The sequence below is a fragment of the Chelonoidis abingdonii genome, chromosome 5 (genome assembly GCF_003597395.2).
Source record: "Chelonoidis abingdonii isolate Lonesome George chromosome 5, CheloAbing_2.0, whole genome shotgun sequence".
Classification (NCBI taxonomy): Eukaryota; Metazoa; Chordata; order Testudines; family Testudinidae; genus Chelonoidis; species Chelonoidis abingdonii.
Window position 1 is genome coordinate 136,796,344 of NC_133773.1, and position 14,693 is coordinate 136,811,036.

General features: G+C 39.3%; 1 protein-coding gene across 2 annotated transcripts in view; it reads right to left on the reverse strand.

Annotated features, from left to right (window-relative positions):
• CTNNA2 (catenin alpha 2) overlaps nt 1–14,693 on the reverse strand; it is an 826,679-nt gene that overhangs the window by 169,770 nt on the left and 642,216 nt on the right. For both annotated transcript variants that reach the window (XM_075066660.1, XM_075066659.1), the window contains exon 8: nt 81–161. In XM_075066660.1, coding sequence (XP_074922761.1) covers nt 81–161 — 81 coding nt within the window. The remainder of the gene's footprint in view (nt 1–80; nt 162–14,693) is intronic.

The following is a 14,693-nucleotide window of genomic DNA, read 5'->3' on the forward strand; positions in this document are numbered from 1 at the left end:
ACCAGTATCAAAGACTGTCTGAACATGCAGAACAATAACTTTATTGAAAACGAACATGCATAATGAAGAGCACAAAGTACCTGTCTTCGTAGATCCCTTGTTTTTTTGGTCATCTTGTCAATGGCAATGTTCAGTGGGTCCCCTTTTTCTTTCCTCCCAGTCTATTAAAAAAAAATGTTTTTATGGTTAGGAAAAAAACAGTTCAAAGCTGGAAAAAAATACAGTCTAAATATACAGGTATTCAAATTCTGAATATGTATCAAAAGAAGCATTCAGTACTTCCAAAACCCACCTAAATATCTATGTATACATAAAGTAAATCTATCTCCGTATTCTTTGCACCCATCACAGCACGAATCAAGGTTTCTTTTCAATATACGTTATCAAGCACACTATTAAGGGGACACTGCTGAGTATAGCAGATTTTTGAACAACTCATAAAAGAATAAAAAAAAGGAGATTAATGTGACTCACTAGACAGTTCAGAACTTTTGCACTGATACATTATGTTTGCAAACTATAGTGCTTGCTGCCAAAAATGGCAAGACCTCTCACTATATAACAAATATTAAGAGTTTCTAATCTCTGTCCTGCCCGGCAGTGGGTATGTTAAACATGATAATAAGCAGCAAAACAGCTTGAGGACAGAAGGAAAATGTTCCAAATGACTGTAACAAGAATTGTACTGGCAGACATTAGATATAGTATAAAGGAGACTTCCACTTAAAACACTCTCTTGTGCAGGAAGTCTCAGAGCACAGATCCTCAACGAAAATTCAAAGGGGGAGGGGGAGAAAGGAGAAGTTTTCTTCAGCTTAGGGTAAAAAATCCCCTCCCTCCAAAAAAACACCTTTTTAAGGTTCCAAGGTACAAAAAAGTTTTAAGTGACTCTCAGCTGTATTATCTTTCTTTTTAAGAGAAGTCTCCTTCTCTGAAGGGTTGCTAAATTTCTTATCACATTGAAATCCATTTGATAGGGTTGGTTTTTTTTATCAAGAATAACAAAGAACTCTTCAATCCTTTCTCCCATTTTCTTTTCCCATATCTGTTTTCAAATATCATATTTACAGTGATTCCCCGCATACTATTAACCGGTATTTTGTACTTTCAACAAAGCCTAACGGCATATGTTTCTGAGATCTACTGAAAATTCACTTTCAAAAGGTTTTTTAAACCTACCCTTTCAATGATGATTTCTCTAAGACATAGGACTATGCTATCAACTCTAAATGGTCATCTTCTCATTCTCTCCTTTAACCACTGAGCTGAGTCAATGTTTGACTTGTATTACTGTAATGTTAATTCTGATAAAAGGCCAATGCATTTATAATCAGTCAGGAATCTGCAAATTCTCTGCATCTCCTCTTTTCTCAATCTAGAAATTCAAACATTACAGTAGCAAATGACAATAGGGTTTCAAACAAAATAAAATTTTACTCCTTAGGTTCAGAAAAGAAAAAAAATCAATGATAAATTGACTGAAGTTAATTGTACACACCCACACAAGAGAATAGGGACTATAAACCCCTTCAATATTTTACAACAGAATATATTTGTACAGCCTACTGGTAAGTTGGTATTACAAGTATGTCATCTTCCCTACCCCAAGTCACTAGTGTGTCAGTCAACTTTAGTGGGCATCATGTTTGTATGTGGTTAGCCCACAGTTTGTCATGGTAAAATTTACTATTAAAAACAAAGGAAAGAAATTTGGACTGATACGATATGTAATCAAAACATATTTGAATTGTGGCAATGGAAAAAGGGATTTTCAAGTGTCTATATAATATATCAATATAATCAAGGTGCTAGTTTAAACTTAGAATATAAAGTCGTACTCTCATAAAAAAAAATCCAGTCACTCTGTTACACATATTTTAACTGTTTGCAGTAAAGAGGCTTAGTGAAATTAGTATTCAATGCCGCTTTCATTTCTCTGTTGAGAGACTATGTATGTAATGTATCAGAGGGGTGGCCGTGTTAGTCTGGATCTGTAAAAAATGACAGAGTCCTGTGGCAACTTATAGACTAACAGACGTATTGGAGCATAAGCATGTGTCTGACAAAATGGGTATTCACCCACGAAAACTTATACTCCAATACATCTGTTAGTCTATAAGGTGTCACAGGACTCTTTTGTCTCTTTATATGGGTGTAATGTTATTTAAGGTCTCTCTTTCTCCTCTCTCTTCAAGCTGGCTACCGGGTGAAATTCTGATCCCAGAGCTGTGGCAAGAGGTAAAACTGTGTGAAATGTTTTAATCCATGTATTGCTATCATAGGGATAATACCTCTCGATTACATAAAAAGAGCTGCCAGTAAACAATGCAAGTTACTCTGCATATTAGCAAAATGATAATAATTAATATCCTAATCAACAGAATTTAAAGCCACTTCAGGATGATTTTTTTGAAAATAATCACATCACTCCACAACAACAGTAGCATTTCTGTACTAATTTGGTGCAGGGAAAATTATTCTTGCATCCTCCCTTAATTTCAGTGATGTAGAATTAAGCACTTCCATTTAGCACCCATTAAAGGATCATAAAGCTGGCCTGACCAGGCAGCTGGGAATTCTCCCAAAGTTCAACCCTCTCAGTGCAGGGGTCAAGCCAGCGCTCACGAAGGACAAGGATAGAGTGTGCTGTGCTATGGCTATCTTCAGCCATTCTAAGCGCCATTGCAAGGCACAGTAATTTACAGCAGCAAACCTGAGCCTTGTCTAAATTATGCCATGGACTGAACCAACATGAAAAGCTCTGGGAGAGAACAGAGATGGGATACATCCATATTTTCCTCCCTTCCCCTCCCCCTCATAACTGGGTCCTGTGCAAACAGAACCCCATTGTAGCTGAGGATTTAGCCTTTGCAATCCAGTTCTGAATGTCGCAAATGTAATTTCTTGGGAAACTGTCCTGATGTCTTACTCACGCTCAGGATAAGTCTGGGTGACATTCAGTCTAAGCGCACACCATCCTAATTTCAACACATTATTTTGATTGACCCAATATGCTTTGGAAGTAATGTCACTCCCTCCTGAACAATTCCTCTGTCATTGCTGTTTACATTTGTAAAAGGTTACAATGCCTCCCTCAGTACACAGTTTCGAACAGGAAAGCAAGAGAAATACCTTCAATAAATAGTATTATTGGCAAAAATGGCATGCCACGTGATGTCACATAGCATCTGGCAGCTCTGTCAAATGCCATTTGTTGTTGGCTGAAAATATATATGTTATTATTTATTATAGTCTTTAAAAATGCTTGTATCAAAATGGTTATGGGGTAGATCTTCTGCCTCAGTTCCTTGAAGGAAACTGGCTGACAAAGTGAAGCCTTACACACAATATCAGGGCATTTCTCTGTTCCTCCCTTCCAATCCAGGGGTCATGAAAAGTACTTTGGAAGTAGGACAGAGAGGTGCAGAACCTCTGGCAGGTGTGGGAGGAGGGAATGTGGGTACACACAGCCCCAAACATGGGAGGGAGAAAGAAATAGGAGGCCAAAGGGCCTCTGCCATGAGGAAGTAGAATGGAGTAACCCAGATACAGGGGAAGGTGGAGATATGGGGCACACACATCAGCTTCAGCTAGGGCAGTGATTCCAGCATCACAATACAAGCTTCACTATTCACATATTATTTCTTTGTCAGGACATATTCACAGTACCATCTCCATCCATTTTAGTCCCATCCAAATAGCCCAGGAGTCATTCCTCCCCTTGTCCGATTTCTCTTCAGTCAACTGGGATGGGTCTTTTTCAATGGGCTCCTGACAAATATCCATTAACGATTGTCTTCAAAAAAATTTGGAAGAAGGGAAAGATACCAGAGGATGGAGAAAGGACAAATATAATGCCTATCCATAAAAAGGTGAAATAAGGACAACCCAAGAAATTACAGACCAGTCAGCTTAATTTCAGTACCAGAAAAATAATGGAGCAAATAATTAAACAATAGATTTGCAAACATGTAGAGAATAATAAGGTGATATGTAACAATCAGAATGGATTTGTGAAGAACAAATTGCATCAAATCAATGTAAAAGGTTTCTTTGACAGGGTAACAAGCCTTGTGAATAGCGGGGAAAGTGGTAGATGTGGTATATTTTGACTTTAGTAAGTCTTCTTGCATGACATTCTCTTAAACAAACTAGGAAAATACAACCTAGATGGAGCTACTATAAGGTGGGAGCAGTTATCAGTGGTTCACAGTCAAAATGGAAGGGCTATCAAGTGGAAACTGCAGAGGTCAGTTCTGGATCCAGTTCTGTTCAATATCTTCATCAATGATTGATATAATGGCATAGAGAGTACATTTATAAAGTTTGTGGATGATACCAAGCTGGGAGGGGTTTCAAGTGCTTTGGAGGATGGGTTTAAAATTCAAAATGACCTGGACAAACTGGAGAAATGGTCTAAAGTAAATAGGATGAAATTCAAGAAGGACAAATGCAAATGCAAAGTTCTCCACTTAGGAAGGAAAAATCAGTTGCATACATTCAAAATGGGAAATAACTGCCTAGGATGGAGTACTGCAGAAAGGGATCAACGGGTCAGAGTGGACTGCACACTAAATATAAGTCAACAGTGTAATACTTTTGCAAAAAAACAAACATCATTCTGGGATATATTAGGAGGAGTTTTGTAAAGACGACATGAGAAGTAATTCTTCTGATCTACTCCTCGCTGATTACATCTCATCTGGAATACTGTGTCCAGTTCTGGGCTCCACATTTCAGGAAAGACGTGGACAAATTGAAGAAAGTCTAAACAGGAGCAATAAAAATGATTAAATGTCTGAAAAACATGACATGGGAGAAAAGATTGAAAAAACTGGATTTGTTTAGTCTAGAGAAGAGAAGACTGAGAGGGGACATGATAACAGTTTTCAAGTACATAAAAGGTTGTTGCAAGAAAGAGGGAAAAAATTGTTTTCTTAACCTCTATGGATAGGACAAGAAGCAATGGGCTTAAATTGCAGGAAAGGCAGTTTAGGTTGGACATTAGGAAAAACTTCCTAATTGTCAGGATGGTTAAGCACTGGAATAAATTAAATAACTAGGGACCACCAAATGAAACTGATGGGGCAGCAGGTTTAAAACAAATAAAAGGAAGTTCTTCTTCACACAGCGCACAGTCAACCTGTGGAACTCCTTGCCTGAGGAGGTTGTGAAGGCTGGGACTATAACAGGGTTTAAAAGAGAACAACATAAATTCATGGAGGTTAAGTCCATTAATGACTATTAGCCAGGATGAGTAAGGAATGGTGTCTCTAGTCTCTGTTTGTCAGAGGGTGGAAATGGATGACAGGAAAGAGATCACTTGATCATTGCCTGTTAGGTTCACTCCCTCTGGGACACCTGGCATTGGTCACTGTCGGTAGACAGGATACTGGGCTGGATGAACCTTTGGTCTGACCCAGTATGGCTGCTCTTATGTTCTTATTCTTACGTTAAATTGCCTAGGGAAGTTGTGGAATCTCCATCACTGCAGATTTTTAAGAGCAGGTTACACAAAGCTGTCAGGGATGGTCAGATAATAAACAATCCTGCCATGAATGAAGGAGATCCCTTCCAGTCCTATGATTCCATTGTTTCTGTGGACTCTATTAGCTGGGAAATGGGGATTTCATTAATCTCACAGCCCCAGCTTCCACTACAGTCTCAATTTATGGGACTAAGCCAAGCTAAGAATTTACCCCTCCCACTCCCAGATACCTTCTCAGATGGTTTGTAAGCCTAAAAAACAATTTATACTTAAAAAGTTAGAGAGCACAGAGTGCTCAGCCTTCATGAACAACCAAGTGTGTGACCCTCCAGTTATTTCCCCCTCTCAAATCTCAACAGTCAAAAATATTTCCTGAACCATGAAACAGAAAAACATTTACTGGCCTCCATAAATTAAACAAAGTCAAAGTCAACCGTTCCATAGAGTTATATTTAAACTAATATAGTAACTCAATTTACTTAGAGCAAATAACAAAGAGTACCCCCAATACTCCACCCACTGAATTAGGAGCCAGTGTGGAAGGAATTCCATCCTCTATTGCAATGACGTGTTCTAATGTGTACTCTTTTTTTATTCATAAGAATTTTCTTGTGAGCTGTTCACAAGTGCTTGATACTGAACTAAAGTTATATCTTTCTCTCTAAAAATATTTCCATAACCATGATACAGGCTATTCCTGATACCTGCTTAGGAATCAAGACCCACTTTGACCAGCCTGAAGGCATTTACAGAATATTCTTTTGCAGCCCTGGAGAATAGCATAGGGAAAACAGTTCGGCTACTGGGCTGCACGCCAGTGAATCCAAAGCTATGGTGTGTTGTGGATGTGATGTTACCAGCCTTTAGGGAGGAGGCTTAGCTATTACAGAGGAACTCTGCTACCAGTTTTGGAGAAAATGAAATACTACACAAAAGTTAGTTACCAGAGGAAAAAACTACTGAAACTGACACACACAACACAACTAAGGGTGAATTAATATTTTTTTTAATATTGGAGGTGCTTAGATAATTGTGATGATGAACATCATTATAAAGGCATAGAGATAAAAAAGGGACCTTGAGCTGAGATCATGCATGCTGAATAATCACCCAACTGAGCATTATCACATAAGCCTCAAAAGGTGACAGTAAACCCGTATACAAACAGGGATGAGGTAGGTGCTGCATGGCACTCAAAGTTGCTTCCGTGATTACAGAGCTGCATTGTTCCGGTGCAGACAGATGACACATTTGTTATGATGTCACCAATAAAGAGGAAGACTTCAAAATAGAAAGTACAGAAGAAACTACCTGCTTTTCCCTTTAAGATTCTTTTCTGGAAGGCTAGACAGAATAATGGTTCAATTTATTACAATACAAAAAAACCCTTCTCCAGCTGTGAGAGAAGGAATCAGAAGATGCTATTATTTTCACACGCTCAGATGCCTTCTGTCTTCTCTGCTCAGATAAGTGGAAGCTGGGAGAGCTCAGTTTAGTAATGTATTACATGTTGCATGACCAAGACAGACCTGCTGTCATTTATCCAGTAATTTAGTCCAAAGAAGACAGGCGGAAAAATTATCTATTGATCCAACAGCTACGGTTCCTTAACGTTCTTTTTCTTCCATCATCACCTAGGTAGATGCCTCCATTATTAGAGTTTATTCACAACTGTAACATCACTCTGTTAAGGTATACATTAATATTCAAAAATAAACCAGTCCTAATATCTTCTTTTCGCTGCTGAACAACATCACTCTTTTAAAACTATGTTTCTATTCAACATCTTCATAGAAGTGATGAATTGAAACTTAGTACTAGAAAAAACACAGAATAACAGACACAAGTGGCCGCTTTAAGTGGGAAGATAGGAAAATATGCTCTGGTATTTTTAGTCTGAGGACAATAAAAGGAGTTTGGTCAGGAGAAGACTATACCACCTATCCTATCAAATAAAGGTAATTGTCAATGATATTTGAAAATCTCAGCCTAAGTGAAGACAATGGTCAGGAAATATATTTTGGATTAAAAGTCAAGTCCCCATATGAATAATCTGAATAGGATACTGCATTATCCATAAGTTAAGTAAAAATATATAATATCTGACATATTAAGAAAAAGAATGAAAATTTATTGGCAGTGATAGAAAGTTTAATCTCTCTCTGTACATTATATATATATATATATCAGCCACATACAAACCAATGTTAACCTGATTAACTAGATAAAAATAGGGATAGATGTTCACATGACAATGTCACCAGAGAGCAGTACACGACTGACATTTTAATGAGAAACACAGTAAACCTTTTGTTACTTGGGAAAGCCATATTTAATTAACCCTTTTTTTATCTCTACATCCTGGGACAGTAACATAGTTAGACAAGATTCAACATATATGTCTCAATTTCAATTGGCTAACATGCTTTGAACCACTTTGGGAAAATGGGAAATAGTTTAACTCTCAGCTGAATCCTTACAGTGGAAAAAGTTGCCAAAATATTATGTCAATTTCTTAGAAAAATCCATTCTATTTAATTTTATACTTTCCCCAGATTTAGTTTAAGGGCCTTCCACTCATCTGTAAACAAAATAATAATCTTTTACTTCCTTCTTTTAACACCCTCCAAAGAAGATAACAAACCTTATTAACTCTTAGAAACATAAAGTGAGTTTCTGGCTCCCCTAAAGTCAATGGCAAAACTCCCATTGACTTCACTGGGGCCAGGATTTCACCCATGCTTTTAAGTAATACCAGGATATATTTTCATTTTTGAATAGTAACTAACATTATTCACTGACCCAATCTCTCCTAGTTCAAAGTGTGTACACGCACACACCATTTTGTTAGGGATTCATCACATACTCAGTTTTAATGTGTATGTCCCATTTTTCTCTTGTCTATTTGCATGATTAATTGAAGGAGGAGTGGGGAACTTTGCATAGATCAGGAAAAAAGCCCCACTTGGGATTCTTATTCTTAGTCAATCCTTTATGGTTCGTACTATTGTTTATTCAGAGGCATTTACATAGAGGTAGGCTGACTCAGCTCTCACAGAAAATCAACAAGGACAGAGCAGAAAGATTACTGTATGTAAAGTACCTTGCCTTACTGACCTATCGTGTTTACTCAGGGACCTTCCAAGCTGTAAGTTAGTTCCAGGCTATGGCTCAGTGATGACTAGCAACTTGTTCATTAACACAAGCTTCAAACTCAAAATTCCCCCAACTTTCTTCATGGGTTTTCAATCCCATTAAACATTTCTGGACAGATCTTCGCTGGTGTAATTAGCACCATCTCCATGCCAATGCCATAAATTATCTCTCTATGAGAACATCACAGAGATGGAAGTATAAACGTCATAAAGGCATGCGCCTTTCCAGCCTACCCCTTTTGGCCTGTTGTGGCCCTGAAGGCAAGTTGTGCTCAGTGCCCTTGGGGTCTTTTCAAACAGTTACCCAGACTAGATTAGTTCAATCTGTCTTTGCAGGTCTGGTTTACTCTCTCATTCCACAGAGGGTAACTTACTTATTTAGTCACTCAAGTTCACACCCACCCATTCTCACACCCATGTCAAAATCCACCCACGTTCAGGAGGTCCGAGCCCTCCTGCCAGAGCTGGGTTTTACTTCAGACAATCCTTCCATCCCTCTCCTTAAGACCAAGGCCTCTAAGCTCTTCTCCTTGGAGCTTGAGTCGTACTTTGGGCTAGTTGTAGAGCCTGCGGCAGCTTCTCCTCCAGCTGGCCCCTGTCCCAGTCACCCTCAGGCTGGGAGGGTTCAGCAAGCCTATTTTCCCCACTGCTGTCTTCTCCCTAAACTCTGGGCCCTAATAGAAGCCTTCTTGCTCTCTGCAGTGTCTACAGGTATCTGCCTTCTATGAAGGAAGAAGGCAGTATTTATGCTTGCTCCTACTCCCAACTCATTCTTCTTTAGGAAGAGAAGCGCTTTGCCCCACCCTCTCAGCAAGGCTCCAGGTCATAGTCTCTTAAAGATACAGAACAGGAGTCCTTGTAAATGCTACTTCTTCCTGGGACCCCTTTCCTCTCCCCATATCTCCTCAGGCACTGAGTATCAGACCAGCCCAAACCATTAAAGGGCCATGCTACGTGATGGGGAGTATGAACCAGTCAGCAGTATTCTCTTTAAGGGGCCAGCTACCCCATCCCAGACACATATTTGGTTTTGCCATGCACAGTAAAATGAAGTTAATGTAAGAGAAGGAAACCATGAGATGGAGAACGTTAATACGTTCAGAACACAATGCTTAATTATTCATATGAATTCAATGTCTGATTTCTATAACTCCACTATAAACAATAATGTGTAGATGTGTTTCCTGGTTTACTGTGTCACACAGATGAATGTAATTTGGCCTGGGATGTTTAAACAACTAGTCATATATTAGTAATGTGGAAACAATCCAATATTTCATTCTATAAAGGCTCCTATTTAGCCCTCATCACCATCATATCTGAACATCTTCCAGCGGTGTGTGTTAAATGATGTGACTAACATTTATCAAGTGAGTTTTGTTCTTTCTGTCATCAATTCAGTAGGCTTCAGAGACCCCAACCAGGATTAGGGCTTAATTATACTAGTTGCTGGACAACAGCAATTGCCATTAAAAATACCACATTTACCTGTTATCCCAAAGTGGTTAATTAAAGGACAAAATTTATTCTTCTGATGCTGCTCTGTGATGCTGAAATTATTGGCACATTATGGCTTTGCAATGGGAAATGGTTTATGAATGTAAACTGTACATCCAGCTATGGGTGACTGTAGTATGTATTTTTTCCAACTATCAACATTTGCTTTGCATGTTAGCCCCCAAATCATTCAAGATCCATCATCTTTTCCATATAATACATTTAGCCATTTAAAAAAAAAATCACAAGTGGGAGATTTCAAATGTGGGAGAAAATGCTAAAATAAAACATCAAATTTTTTTTAGTTAGTAACATCATAAATATTAGATAAACTAATCATTTTTTCAATCAATTGCATGTTACTTTAATATTAAACATTATTATATAAATGTTATTTGCATATTCAGTATTCATTAAAATATGGGGAATAACTGGCTAAGTAGTTTATAAGGTTTTTAAGGATAGGTTAGAAAAACACCTGTCGGGCATGGCCTAGGTATACTCAGTCCTGCCTCAGTGCAGGAGGATGGACTAGAGGACCTCTCAAGGTCCCTTTCAGCCATAGGATTGTTAGCAGATAAAATATCTGAAATTGTGTATGCTTTAATAAATAAGTGCAATTAATACAATAATTATATATTTCTACTGCATAGCAACTTTCAACCCAAAGGGTCCCAGAGTGTTTTCCAAACTATAAACAGAACTTTGCTCTTCATTTACATAACAAGGTCACTTTCTGCTGACACTTAGCGGGTGAAAAATGCACCTATAATTGCATCTAACACTGTTGAGTAATTTGGTGCTGCCTCCTGCACCAGTTAAATCCTCTGAATGGTCATCAAGTGGAGAATGTATTGCAGTGATCCAATCCAAACAGAAGGATATTCTTCTTTGCATGGCATGTCGTCAGCCAGTAAAAATCAGAAAGACAAATATTGCAGCTGGATTTTAAAATGGCTGGATAATTTTATGACTAATATTATCTGTTTATTTCAGGGTGCCATGCCTCTCTGAGTTCTCAAGAGTTCCTAAGGACACTATGTACGAGTACACAGTTCCAGTCCCTTCCTTTTCCACATAAGGTATTTGTGCTGTGACAGGGTGCTGGGCAAAGGGTTGCTGATTCAGCTCTCGGTAATGCCAGCTCCCATTTAGGGGAATAAATTAGCCCTGGCTGGGGGTAACCTGGCCCTAATTAGGGAAACAGAGACAACTACCGCCTAATTAGCCCGGGGCTGTACAAAAGCCTCAGAGGAAGGAAGCCGGGTGAGAGCAGAAGGAAAGGGTAAAGTCAGGGAGCAGAAGCAGAAGCAGGGAGGTAGCTCTTCTTTCCTGCCTGCAGACAGTGATGGGCCAATGGTATATGGAGAAATGGTGGTGGGAACAAGTCTGTGAATAAACTACTCCAGTGGTTACTAATCCCAGGGTATCAGAGTGACTTTGTGAACCTAACAGAGGCAGGAGCAAAGGGGGCCTGCTGCACCCTGTTACAGTGCACCTCACTGCCTCTTTAGACACCCGAGTCCATTATTTAGAAGCCAGTGACATTCTCAGAATTGCCACTCAGCTGCTACCTAGCCTTTTAGGTGCCTAACTGTTGACAGTTCACATTCATGAAGTCCACCAATCACTGACGCCATTACACAACTAATGCACTGCTTAGAGCCCTAGCACAAACCAAAGCCATGGGCACCCTTAAACCCCTCTTCTCTCCCTGCCTCTCTCCTCGGCATTTCACTCCTGGCTATCGTGGACAGGATGAGAGTTGCTTCCGTAGGCACTTGACTCTCCCCACACAATGCCTGGGGAGTCTGGGCACCTAACTCAGGGCTTAGACTTCCATGTGCTGGCAGAGCAATGTGTAAGTACCTTTACAGATCTGGCCCTAAGGGGCAGGTTTTCAACAGTATACAGGACTGGCACCTAGTAAGATTATGTAAAGCCTAATTCTCATTGATTTCAATGGCAGTTCAGTGCCTAACATGCTTAGCTGCTTTTGAAAAGCTGCCATTAGGGGCTGGATTCATAGAGGCAACTTAGGCGTGGCAATGCCTAACTTTTAGGCACCTAGCCAACCAGTGGAATTCACAGCCCTGAGCACGCTACCTTCACTGGACCCTGTAGACAAGATAGGCAGGGTAACACCTACTTTGAGAATCCTGTTGGGGCCTAGGCAAGAGACAGGTGTCTGGGCTCCTGCCTGAGGCAGCTGTGTGAATACCCTGCAGAACTTACGGAATGCAGATGCCTCTAGAGTTAGTCAGTAGCTGAGCAGGCATTTTGTGAAATGCCAGTGTCACCTGTCGCCTTAGCACCTCCTGGGAGTTTGAAAATCTGGGGTCAAGGGATCATTCACATTAACGCTATGTTCTCAGATAAAGAAATATAGGCACCACTTTAGGATTGCTATCATCACACTGAATTTAAAATTAGAAAGTAGTAAACATTCAGCTGGTCCTAGAAAGGACCAGCTCTGTGAAGTCATTGGCGTTGCCTGGAAGAAGGTACTCAGCACCTCAAAAGGATTAGGCTCTTGGGATATAATCATATATTTGTTGAAACTGGAACCGTGTATGCTAGACAAATTATTCACATTTTTAGATATATTTTTCTCAGGGCAACCTTAGTATAACTACATACATCGGCATACCAATTTAAAGGTTTGTACTGATAAGATCCTTAGAGTAGTTTAAAGAATGCCTCTCAACTTGGATTGGCTATTGACAGTGCTAAACTGGAAAAAAAAACAGCAGCGTTTCCATGGGATAAAACATACAATTCGGATCAGATAACACTAATGTACAAAAATTGTTCTGTTACAGTTTAGTGCTTATATACTTCTGGAGGCAGAAGCTCAGCTGGTCTAAACTGCCATACCTCCACTGACGGCAATGGAGCTATGACACCTTACATTTGATGAGGATCTGCCCGCCTCATCTTTTAAACGCAAGTTTGCAGATGTTTTCATTTAAAAGGCCAGAATCACTTACTCTAGGAAGCTAAATTATTCTCATTTCTTCATTGCCATCCATTTACATAATGTACACCACAAACTCCTAATTTAAGAACCAACTGCTTCCCAACTGTGAATTATAATCTCCTTTTGTATCTCCACTGCTCTGTTTCATAATCTCAGATGATTCAAAGAAAATGGAAGAGGCAGTAAGCACATGTCCCCATTCACATGATGGGGCTATGTAAGGAAAAGAAGCTAGAATGAAATCATAAATCTCTTAACAAAATTACATTCTCATTCTGTCAACAGTAATATAAATATTAATAATAATAATAACACCACCACTTAATAATAATAATTTAATCTTCCCTACTGCTTTCTGCTCAAGAATCTCTAAGTGTTTTAAAAAGCTAACCACTGAAATTCTACAACGGTCCAACGAGTAGGTAAGAAAACAGCAGGGGTGAAACACATCAACTATTGTCACAGAATATAGCAACTCCATGAAACTATTAAGACAAATAGTGAACAATACTAACTGCATTTAAAATCCCAGGGAAACATAAGGAGGTGCAATGGATTTCCCTAAACTACATTTTGGCAAGAATAGTTGGATTAACACTCCTACTGTTAAAAAATGTTTTTTTTTACACTATGAGCTACAGGTAGTATGAATATAAACAGCAGTGCAGCTGTGGGAGAATGGGCAGCAGGAGTGGATGCATGGCTTAGCCATGCCAAGTGCAAACCTGCCTGAAACAGGTGGATATGTCCTCAGCAAGGCTAAACTGTGCACAAAAGAAAGGAAAACTGATCCCTACTTCATACTGTAGACATAACCTAAGTGACCACAGCTGGCCAGAATCTCAGTTTTATGTCTCATTCAAATGGCAGAGTCTCCAGCAAAATTCCTCTCCCCAACACCATGCTAATTAGACATGAAATGCTGACTTACATGATAAATATCACCAAATGAATTACCTATAACTTTTCCTGCAGCATGTAGGCATACCTTGGAAATTTCCCTCTGAAGTACTGATTGGACCTCACCTTCTTTAGCTTTTTAGGTCAAACAGGATAAACACTAAGATAATTTGACTGTTGGCAACCACGTTACAAAAAAGTAAAATTCAGCTACAGTATTTGACCATATTGTCTCCTGTGGGGATGGTCTTCTTCCTCTTCTTCTGTTAGAGAGGCATTGTGAACAAGAACATGTCAAAGCAGCAAAGAATCCTGTGGCACCTTATAGACTAACAGACGTTTTGGAGCATGAGCTTTCGTGGGTGAATACCCACTTCGTCACCATCTGACAAAGTGGGTATTCACCCACGAAAGCTCATGCTCCAAAACGTCTGTTAGTCTATAAGGTGCTGCAGGATTCTTTGCTGCTTTTACAGATCCAGACTAACACGGCTACCCCTCTGATACTAAGAACATGTCACTTACAAAAGAAGAGATTTTTGGAAATGCAGCCAAACGATTAGCAAAATGGTAGGCATATCCAACCCTGAGACTAGTTGCTAATTTGCATGCAATTTTTTGTCTTAATGAACATGCTAAAGTGCCAACTGTAACTTTTTAAATATATATTACC